Source organism: Cynocephalus volans, chromosome 3 (assembly GCF_027409185.1).
Source record: "Cynocephalus volans isolate mCynVol1 chromosome 3, mCynVol1.pri, whole genome shotgun sequence".
Taxonomy (NCBI): domain Eukaryota; kingdom Metazoa; phylum Chordata; class Mammalia; order Dermoptera; family Cynocephalidae; genus Cynocephalus; species Cynocephalus volans.
The window spans coordinates 67,311,518-67,323,174 of NC_084462.1; the positions used below are offsets into that span (position 1 = coordinate 67,311,518).

An 11,657-nucleotide genomic window follows, 5' to 3' on the forward strand; every position below is an offset into this window, starting at 1 on the left:
CAAAAACGACAGTAATAACAACAGTTTATGTTTAATGAATGAGTAAGATAAGCCAGGCTCTATTCTAAACATGGACACATATTAACTCATTCATTATTTATCTCAGCCCAGGAGGGTGGGTGGTAAGTTACTGTACATGTTATTTAAAGTAAAGAATTGTTCAGAATTGTCTTTGTAAGCCTTCACTCTCCCTTCCTAGCACTATAACCCAGGGCCCTCTGATGCCTGCAGAGGTAAGGGAAAGAACATACATTGCTTTAGCACTATCCCATTTTTTCATACAGATATTTTTCAATAAGTTATCCATAGGCGAAACAAACTTTATCATTCTACATAATTCTTATTCTAGGTACCAAAAGCTTTAACAGTGGTATCTTCTTCTGCAGACAGAGGGATCTTCCTTTGGAAACCCAACTAGGGGTGTATGCCTAAGTCTTTGCCCCGGGTTTTCTTTTTCCTTCCTAAGGGGTATGATCTATTCTCAAGGCTTGAACTATCACCTCTATTGATAATTCCTGAACATAACATTTCTAGCCTTGGCCTTTCCTCTGAGCCCTAATTCTGTAATACCTTTACAAAGATATTCTATTGACAGCTCAGCCTCAAGGTATCCAAAATGGAAATCATACCCTGTCCCTCAAAGTTGTTTCTCCTACTGCATTCTTAATCCCTTTCCATTTTAAACCATCACAGTTCCTTCAGCCAAACTGACATCCAAGTAATTGGTTAACTGAACTTAATCACTTTAAACCAAAATTGTTCATCCTGTCTTAAAAGAGGTAACAGGATGTTTCAATTTTTATGTTACTCAAATCAATGAATATTTAACTTTTTTTCCTTCAAAATAAAATAGTTTTAAAGCTTTTGAATCCACAAGAACTACATATGAGCAGTGGTTAGCAAAAGTCAGTTATCAAGCCACAGTTTTGATTATTTAATTATCATTAATTGTCTTAATTACATATTATTTAATTTATATTTATATATGAACCATTAATTCAAAAAAATATATAGAAATTTGAACAAAAGACATAAATAGGCTATTCTCAGAAACAAAATAAACCATTAATCAAAATCTGAAAAGATGCTCAACTCCATTAATAAATTTAAAATATAAAATTTAAAGAGAAACTTTTCTTATTCCATCAAACTGGCAAAGACTAAGAAGTCTGAAAATAACTAGTATGTTGGCAAGGGTGTGGGGAAACAGGCACTCTCTCATTTGTTGTTGATAAGAGTGTAAATCAGCTTCCTGGTGAACAATTGAGAAATAACTGCCAAAAATTTTAATATACATGCCCTCTTCCCTTACAAATTCCACATCTACGAACTTATTCTATGGTATACTTGAATATGTGCACAAACACATTTGTAAAAGTGGGTTCACTGAATCATCTGTTTGCAATCAAAAGTTTGGGAGCATCAGAAGGGAATTGGTTATATAAATTATGATACATTCATAAAATAAAATATCATATGGCTATCAAAACAACTCTGATAAATTTAAATGTACTCACATGAAAAAATGTCCTAAAACAAATTGAAAAACAGTACGCACTGCATAATCCAACTTGTTATTTTTTTTATATGTGTACTACATATTTTAAATATTTAATTGCATGTATAAGACAAAAAGTCCATAGCTATTAAAAGTGATTACCTCTGCAGAGAGGGCTGGAGTGTATGATTTCACATTTTATTTCATATGTTGTTTGAAATTTTATAATGTTTTTAATCTTTGAAGAAGTCAAACTGACAATTAACTTTGCCCAAAAATAAAAGATCCACATACGTATTTTAGCAATGCTGTTAATAAAGATAAATGCCATGGCTAGAGGGGTAGGGAAGCAAAGAAGCAACTATGCCCTGCCACCTCACCTCTCCTCCCCTCCTATTCATATTTCCCTTCCTCCCACCTCCAGCATCAGCCAAGATCCATAATAATTTGAGGTGAAGACTACAGAGATTGCTGAGGGAAGATGTATCTCCAGACAGCAACTGTATCTATAGTATGAGGGGGTAAAAGAAAGGGACGGGGCAAGCAATATCTGTTCGCAGTAACGGAGAGGGAAAGAAATTTTCCTCAAACTGGCCTAGACAATTATTTCTATTTATAGGAAGATCTTTGGGTTCTTATGCTTATTTTAAGTCTCCTTCCTTGCAATTGTCACAATCTCCTACTGTCAGGGGCATTCCCGAGATAGTGCTTCTGTCCACTTCTGATCAGCTATGAGCTTAGAAATTATAGTGTTTTGTTAGAACTGCGTATGAATTAAATATGGATTCTGAACAAGGACCTTTGGGACTCTAAGAAATTTATTTACTTTGATGCATAAACTTTGAAAATTGTTTCTCTTATTCCCTAGTCTTCAGTTATATTCTGAAGGTAGTATGCATAATGGTAGAATTCTATGTAGGTGAGGTGCTATTAATAAGGGGGTTATTACCATAAGAATTTCTGGAGAATTTCAATCTCCAGATTTCTAGAAGATATGGGAGTAGCTGCACCCCCAGACAGTTCCAACAGGAGCATTCTCATATATTCAAACATTCCAGTAATCACTTAGAGGAAATAACTCCCTCTTGAGAACCCTAGTCTATTGGCTTCATGAAAACACATCAGGACTACTCTAAAAATAGAGAACCAAAATTATGAAAGAAAGAAGCACTATTCCTTGATCAACAGTAACACAATGATACTAGAATGTTTTTTTCCACCTATAGCAGTAATGGCACTTTCTCTCTTGAAATCAAATTATCTATTGTCTATCTTACATCTGTCACTAGACCAAAGGCTTCCTGAGGACAGAAAACATGTCCAATTCACCTTAGTATCTCCACAGTGTTTAGCTTTGTGCATAATTAGCCCTCAAAGGTATGTGTTTGCAACTAAGCAAAATTACTTAAATTGTAAGCTTTGGCTATAGAATAACTGTCTTACAGAAAATTAAATTTAAAAGTTCTTGCTATAAATTTTAAAGAAGGTTATTTCTAATGGTTCTTTTAAAGAGGAAAAACAAAGACACATAATCTGAATTTCAGACTACCCAATTGCTAACTCCTTATCAAGAAGAATTCAAGTATTGATCAATTTCAGTAAAATAAAACATATATAACCACCATATCTCTTTGCCCTTTCTTTACATAAAGGAGCCAAAAAGGGAATCAAAACTTGCTCATTTCAGTCAGCTCTGTAACCTGGTCAATTTACTTTATATCCCTCCCAAGCTTAAGAATAAGCATCTAATATTTCTGGTAATACTGTAACTTAAAATACCTCACAATTGCTTACCTCTGAACCCGTGTGTATTAGTCCATTTCTGTTGTTTATAACAAAATATCTGGAACTGGGTGATTTATAAAGAAAACAAAATTTACTGCTTACAGTTTCTGAATCTGGGAGTCCAAAGTCCATCTGGTGGTGGCAACAGTGACCCAGGGGTTTCACACTGCAAGATGGTGGAAGGAGAGAGAGCAGAGAGAGAGACAGACAGACTCTCCTCTTCTTTTAAAGCTCTCAGAACCACACCCCTTACTACCATTATTAATCTATTCACTACTGCACCGTCCTACAATCCAATCACCTCTTCAAGGCTCCACCTTTCAATCACCATAATAGGATTTCTCACCCTCTTAACAGTAACAGTGGGGACTAAGCTTCTAATACATAAAACTTGGAGACATAAGTCAAGCTTCAGTGAGTTTGCGGGGGCACATAATTCAATTCACTATACTGTATTTTGTGAACTTGGCCCTAAAGCTATTTTTACACATATAAAATAAAATCATATACAATCATCTACAAGCAACATAAAACATTTTCCCATTCATATTTTACTTTACACCAGGGGGAAAAAAAGATGTACAATTACTTGAGCTTCAGGGAATGACAAAAGGTCAAAACCAGAAATGACCAGTGTTAAAACACAGGGACTGAATTGAGGTCATTTAGCTGAGATAAATCTACTGCTCAATTTTACAGACTTCAAAGTAAGAGAAATTTGGAGGTAGAAGGGACCATTGAAATTACCTGTTAATTAACTCAACCCTTCAGTTAACAGATGAAACAGAGAAACTATGGGACCTGCATTTTAAAATAATGGTCTTAAGTACTCAAAGTTCACAATTAAAGGTGAAAATATCTTGAAAAAGTTGTAAAAGTATTAGTCAGTGGTATTACTCTTAATATCATTACTCTTGTACAATAAACGGAATCCTTACCCTCCCCCACACACAAAAATTACCTTTTCATCAGTAATCCCATATATGGGAAACCAAAATATAGAGGGGAAAGACCATATGTAAGAAGATGTTCATCCCAGCATTCTTTATCATGGCAAAATAATGCAAACAACTTCAATATACCTAACAGGAGAATACATAATTAGCAGCAATATGCAGACAAATAAAGAACATAGGTTTTAGAGTTGGAAAGACCTGGGTTCAAATGCCAACTTTGCCATATAGCAGCCTTGAGACCTTTGGCAATGCTCTTAATATTTGAGACTCACTTTCCTCATCTGTAGAATGTGGGGATGTTATCATCTTCTCTCAGAGGGTTGTAAAAAAAAAAACTAAATACATGTAAAAGAGCTTGGCGCAGTGTCTAGAATTCAGCGAGTGCTCTATAAATACTACTTTTATCGGCCACATTATAATATAGTAAATACTATATTCATTCCCTGGAATATTATACAGACATTTGAAATAATGATTATAGGAAAATCTATATGTACAAGTCATGCAAGGATTGCCAACATACTGTTAAGTGAAAAAAGCAAGTTGAAAAACAATAGGTAGTATGAAAAATAAAATTATACACACATACGTTAATGCAGGAGGGAAAGTATTAAAAGTAGTTACTTATACATTAAAAATTGGAATTTGTTGGTAGAAGTGATAAAACTTTTTACTTTATATACTTCTATATTGCTTGACTGCAAAGAAACACGTATTTAAGGTTTTTTTAGTAAGTTTTAAAAATAAAATGATTTAAAGATAATGTGGCAACAAAGAAAAATGGTATAATGTTAAGGAAAAACATCGAAAGTAGTACATACACCATGATTACAATGTAAAATGGATGTGCCATAGAGAGAGCAACTAGAAAGAAATATACCAAAATTACACCAGTAATGACTTTTTTGATCTATTTCCAAAATTTTTGAATCAAATAACTCTTATAATTCTAAATAAATCCAAACTCTGGGCTCTATTTTAAAATCATCTTTCTTTCACTGACTTGTGTTCCATGACAAAGTCAATTTTTTAAATCTTAAACACAAAACTTTTCCTCACCTCACGCAGCACTCTAGTCAATTTGATCTTACTGATAATCATCTCCCCTGACTGTTCTCCTGTTACTGATGCAATTTTACCCAGAAGCCAAACTTTTATGTCTCAATCACATGGAGGTCACTAATAAAATGTTTGGGAAAAAGACTATTCAATAGACAGAGCCTCTATATAATGAGACTTATTAGTGTTACCCGAATATTTTTATTGATGTAGAGAAAAATCATAGATAGAAACCAACAATGTTCAATTAACCCAACAGAAAGACCTACACTTTCAAATAATGTAATAGAATATATTTTTATAGTATATTTTTAAAGTTCACAAAGAAACATTAAAACCACAGTACTTTACAGCTTATAAGCAATTTCACATTTCATTTTTCTGACAATCCAGTTAGACAGGAAAGGTATTTTTCTTGCCTGCCAATAGCCCCCAACTTACAGATATATGTGAAGTTGCAGAACCATGAGTCATGGTTCTGGTTCTACATCACTGAAATCCCCTGCCTCCACATATGTCTTTTTTCACTATCCCACATCACATATTAACTTTCATAGTTTACTAAAAGTAGTCACATTTCTTTTCCCCTTTGAGCATTCGTCCTGGAAATCTATGACCTCTTTTGTCCTAACAGACAGGCAGAGCAAGGCATCAGTCCTTTTTTTATAGACAACTCAGTAAGATCAATGATCTTTCCAAAGATGATAAATACTAAAACTGCCGCATATCCAGGAGGATGACCAAGCTCACAGAGTCAGAAAACTAAGTAATGTGAAGAGTGGCTTGAAGGAACTAAGGATGATTAACTTAAACTGTAGAAGGCTGCGGGGGTGGAGGGAGCACACCCACATACACATGCATACAAACACACAAGAATTCGATCTTCAGACATGTGAAGGGCCATCATATAAAGGAATCAGATGTGTACAATATGGCCCTGGATTTAACAAAAGCAATTGAACATTCATTCAACAAACATTTACTAGTTATCTCTTCTGTGCCAGATACTTGTGCTATGCTAGGGATACAAAGGTGAATAAGACAAGTGCCAACCCTCAGGAGGTTGAGAGTAACAGAGAAGACCAGAAAATAAGTAACACAAGATGAAAAGTAATCAGAAAGCTATGGGAACACAGAGAATGATTTTGGGGAGGGAGCTGGTAGAGAAAAACTCACTGACTAGATCAGGAGTTTCAGAAGTGGAAAAGGTGAGAAGTGGCTTTAACAGGAAGAAAAATAGCACACATGTAAAGGCATGGAGACATGAAGCTCTATAGTTAATCTGGAGTCGTGGAACACAGGTAGATATAAGGGGTGACAAGAGATGAAGCTTTGCATTGGGGTTGGGAGAGGGGTAATAACATAAAAGGCCTCACAATCTCTAGGCCAAGGAGTTTAGACTAATACCCAAGCTTTGGAACACTAATAATGGATGTTAAGTAGGAGAGTAGCATGCTCAGAAAAAAAATCTCAGAAAGCTCATTCCAGCAGGAGGACAAACTTCTAAAGGGTAATGGTGGAGATAAAGAAATTAATTATGGAGCCACTACTGTTAATCCAGGTGGGGATAAAGATGAAAAGATTCAGATTCCAGAATTATCTATGAGGTAAAAATCAAACAGAACTATTAGCTATGGGAACGAGGGAAGGAGGAGGTCTAGATCTTGATTTGGGCCAGTGGATGAACAGTGATGCCTAAGAGAGGTAACACAAAAAGACAAATCCATGCAATCATTCCAACACAAGAGCCCTGGGCCAAGAATTGGTTTGTCGTTGCTTGAAGTAAGGGGATGAGGGAAGCAGGAGAGAAAAGGAGGAAAGATGAGTTTATTTGGGGGCTTGCCTAATGTAAGGTACCTATTCAGTGAAACTACTGAGCAGCGTGTTAAGAGTGGACTAGGCCAGTCATTAGTTTACAGGTAGCAACCAAAGATAAGTAGGAGTATACAGACTGAGATAAAATGTAGATGCCAATATTTAATGAGCAGGTGAAAGAAAAACCTGAAAAACAAATGAAGAATTGATCAAAGAAGTAAGAGATGAATCAGGAGATAGGGTAATGCCAAAAAAGGTAAGGGAAGAAAAAATTCAAGAAGGGTGGGGAGGGTGAAAATTACAGTTAAATGTATTGCATAAAGCATAATTTTCTAACAGAAGTTATTCAAAAAAGGAATGGACTACCTCGTCAGGTAATGAATCACATCGAACAAACGGTTCAGGCAGATGCTATGGAGTCCTCCATGAAGGATGTTCCCTCTGATTAGAGAAGACCTGCACTGCCCAGACTGTTCTGTCATGTCATCTTCCCCAAGGTCCCTACATATCTTTTCAGTAGTCTGCCCTTCCCTCTTCCCTTCCTAAAACCAGGCTGTGTGCATACTCTTTTCCAACCCTCCACCACTAATGACCATTTTCTATGACCAGCCCTTTACTCTCTTTTCCTCCACCTCCATGTGAAAAACCTTCCATTTATCCTGTCGTTCCACACCTCTACTTTTCTCCACCATTTACTACTGAACATCTCTACTCCCCTCCCACTTACTCACTGTAATCTCCTACAAAAAGGTTTCTGATTTTACCACTCCACAAAAATTTTAAAAAATTAAAACCACTGACAAACGGCATCTGATTTACTGACAGCCTGTTCCAGTTGCTGCTTACTCAGTTCTCCATTCCCTGATCTCCTGCACAGTTTATGACAGAACTGACCAACCCCTCCCTCCTTGTTGGAGTTATTCCTTTCCCTTTTGTAATGAGGCAGGGTGGTTTATAGAAAGCATTCTGGACCAAGAACCAGAAGATCTGTGTTCTAGACCCAATTACACCACTAACACCCTGACTAGATTAGATTAGGTCACTCCAGTATACACTTTGTCAAAACCCATTCTTCTCCTTTAGAATGCTTATCACAATTACTTAATTATATAATTAGTAACTGAATGGCTATCTTTCCTACCCACACATCAGACTATAGACCCTGTGAAGGCAGAGAGCACATGCCTTGTACCTCACCAGTGTAAAATACAAACCTGCCAATTGAGTTAATGTTGAAACAGACGTTCAGACCACTTCCTAAAAGATGGCTTACATTATTTTTATTAACCTAAGTAATAAAATTACTAGCACTTTATTTACTTACAAAATTACTGAAAAAACTTTAAACAGAAACTCCACCTACAACCTCAAACACACATAATATGAACTACATGTAAATTTACACATAAAATTAAGAGTAAGAGGCACTTGTTTTCCAAGATAGTTGCATTTATCAAGCCCATCCCCATGGGAAAAAAAAAATAAAGAGCCTAATCAATTACTTACATTTCAAAACTGAAATGCTGTGTTCTAAACCACGTACAGGCTTAACGTGAAAGTGTGCATCATGATATAGTGATGCTAATTTGACATTAAAACACTATTGTTTATGTAGGTGTTCAGATAATACCCTTTGTACTTTAGGTTTAAAGCTGTTTTTTAACACTGGCAAAGACCACGAGATAGACAGAGAGAGAGAGAGAGAGACAGATTTATCTGTCTATAAACACACACACACACACACACACACACACACACACACACTCTGCAAGAAAATCAAAAGTTTTTCATCCAAGTTACATTGCAGTGTGATTTTAAACATCTCACATAAATCAGGGAAAAACAAGTACTGGTTTAGCGATTACAAGTTGCCACTGTGTCTAATCAGATGACTCTCAAATGTACAAATTTCATATATTACGTAGCAAGTAAGAGTTTTGTCAAGTTTTATGATATACCACCTTGGCCAAAAAACGTAAAAGATCACACGCTAATTTGCCCATCCACTGCTACGTGTGTCCCGCTCCTCAACCATACTGTAAGGTCTTTACCGGGAGGCTTGATGTTTTCGTTAACTGGCCCCCTTAAATAAATAGGAATGCAAGTGATTTCAGTAATCTATAATATTAAAAAAAAAAATGAAAATGGTTTTTGAGGTTCAATTTACGTATCACCACTTCAAAACAACGTACAAGTACTTAAAATCCGATACTGTGACAATTCCCTGGGTTAAGAGTGGTTAACAGGCTGTAAATATAGTTGTAAACCCCAGGAAAGAAGAGGCATTTCATAACGAAAACACTAACAGATATAATCACTGGGAGCCATTCTCCAAGGCGTCCTCATCGTTAAGTCAACGCCACTGGTTGTGAGGGGATAACTGTGCCCCTCTGACAACCCCTATCTTTCGCACACTCGGGCTCCAATCTCTGCGCGAGGAATCCCTCGAGACCAGCCGGTGCTTCCCGGGACTTCAGAAGCTGGGAAATCCCTGGCCAGGGAATGAGGAGTTCAAGCCCCCTCCCCCTTCCTTTCCTGAAAATTAATGAATTGGCCTTACGATTGTTTATTTAATGAGGTGTGTAGTGGCCTCTACTGGTGCTTGTGTGAGCACAAGAATGTCCCACTCTTACAAGTGGGATGAGCCTGGGGGAGGGGAGAGAGGCGAAGGGTGAACCTGCCTCCGTGTACAAAGCGCAGGACCAGACCCACAAGCCCCCGACCTGCCCCCGGCGGCCGCCCCTCCCCCGACGGCGCCCCCTCCCGCCTACGAGTATTCCACTCTCCACCACGAGCGACCCCTTTCTCTTCGGCAACCAGAGCCGAGGCAGAGAAGTTCCTGCACGTTTCCTCCTGGATCCTAAACAAAAACACCGCAGTCGCTGCCGCCGGAGCCGGTGCCGCGCCCCCGCCCCCCGGGCCCGCGCCCGCCGCTTACCTGGGGACTGCGGCGGGGAGCCACTCCTGGCAGCCGCGGCGCCCGGAGCCCGGCGCGCGAGCAGCAGCAGGCAGTACAGCCAGAAGGAGGAGGTGCCGAGGAGTCGCCGGGCTCCCCGCTCCGCCGCCATCTCTTCCCCGCGAGTGAGCCGCGGCGGCGGCGACAGCGCCGCGGAGCCCTCGCCTCCCTGCCTCCCGCGCGTCTCAGCCGGTCCCTCGCTGCGGGCTCGGCTCCCGCGGCCGCCGCCGCCGCCGCTCCAGCCCGGCTCGGCCCGGCCCGCGCGGCCCCTCTCGCGGGAGGGGAGACTCGGGGGCGCCTCCCTCCTGCAGGAGGGTGGGGAGGGAAGGAGAGCGGAGAGGGGGGAGTCAGTACATTCCGGGGCGGGGGGGGGGGGTCGGTCTCCAGGTTCCAGGCGCCGCCACCCGCCGCCGACTCCGGCTCCACACACCAGCGCGAGGGGGGCGGAGACCGCGGGCGGCGGGGGCCCGGGGCGCGCACACCCGCGCACGCGCACGCGCGCCTCTCTCGCCCGCACCCCCGGCTCCGCGCGCGGCCCGCCCCCGCTCCAATCCCGGCTGCAGCCTCGCGGGCCGCGGTGGCGGGCCAGCACCCCTCCCCCTCTCCTAGGAGCCGCGGACAGGCGCGGGGCGCGCGCGCCGGGGCGCTGCTGCTGGCGTCAGGGAAACCCCGGAGAAGCGGATCCTCCTCGTCGTCGTCCTCCCGCCCGCTCGCCGCAGACCCTCGCCCCCGCGCGCCCCCGCCTCCTGCTCCTCGCCCCGGGGACAAATTCCCCCTTCTCACCTCCCCAGAAGCCGCCGCCTACAGAGACCTGAGGGCGAGAGGCGCTCCGAGCCCAGGCTGGTCCGGGAGGCCGGAGCGGACGCTCACCTCTGCTCAGCCTGGGCCCGGGGCCTCTATATAGGGCCTCAGAGGAAACCGAATGGCCTCCGGGAGGAAACCTGGGTGCGCAGAGGGTCGGCGCGGGGATTTATGTGCTCGCCAAAAACAATAGCGATCCCGCCCGGCTCTTGCTGGGACCTGGCGCGGCTCCCTTGGGAGGGGGCCGGCCGCCGCCGCTGACCTCCCGCTTCCAGGCCGGGCCGCCCTCGCCGCGCCTCCTGGGGCAGTGCCGGGACCCGCCCGGACCGCGGGGCCAGCGCCCCCACCCTCGTTGCTCGGCCCGGGTCCAGGGAGCCACAGACAAAGGTGCCCGGTGTCCACTCATTCAGCTCGTGCGGGGCCCGGACCGAGCCCGCGACTCCCCGGGGCTAATTCTCTGCCAGTCACTGCCACCTTTTACCTATACCTTTGCGGGGCACTTCGCATTTTTGTACCTGGGAACCTTATCTTTCGTCGGTAAACCGGGAGGAAGCTGGACGTGATTTTAAATCACATGGTAAATCGTGAGGCAGCACCCAGGCTACCCAAAGTTAGGAAAAAGCAGTTTGTTGCTCCACTGCTGATGAGAATACTGATCATTTTTAAAACTGCACTCTTTGGAATTTTTTAAAGAAATTTTGTGTGGTTATATATTTGAAGTGTCATGTTTCGTTGTGATATGAGTTGGATTTTTATTCACTCTTCTGTACAGTCAATAACCAAAATA

At 41.8% G+C, this 11,657-nt stretch overlaps 1 protein-coding gene across 7 annotated transcripts in view; it reads right to left on the reverse strand.

Annotated features, from left to right (window-relative positions):
• NEO1 (neogenin 1) overlaps positions 1–11,150 on the reverse strand; it is a 236,349-nt gene extending 225,199 nt beyond the window's left edge. For 6 of the 7 annotated variants that reach the window (XM_063088928.1, XM_063088925.1, XM_063088927.1 and 3 more), the window contains exons 1-2: positions 10,853–11,150; positions 10,052–10,374 (exon numbers count right to left, since the gene is read on the reverse strand). In XM_063088928.1, coding sequence (XP_062944998.1) covers positions 10,052–10,181 — 130 coding nt within the window. In that variant the 5' untranslated portion in view covers positions 10,182–10,374; positions 10,853–11,150. Of the gene's footprint in view, positions 1–10,051; positions 10,513–10,852 lie in introns of those variants that run through there. The other variant, XM_063088923.1, reaches the window with a different exon arrangement.
• Positions 11,151–11,657: the final 507 nt, after the last annotated feature.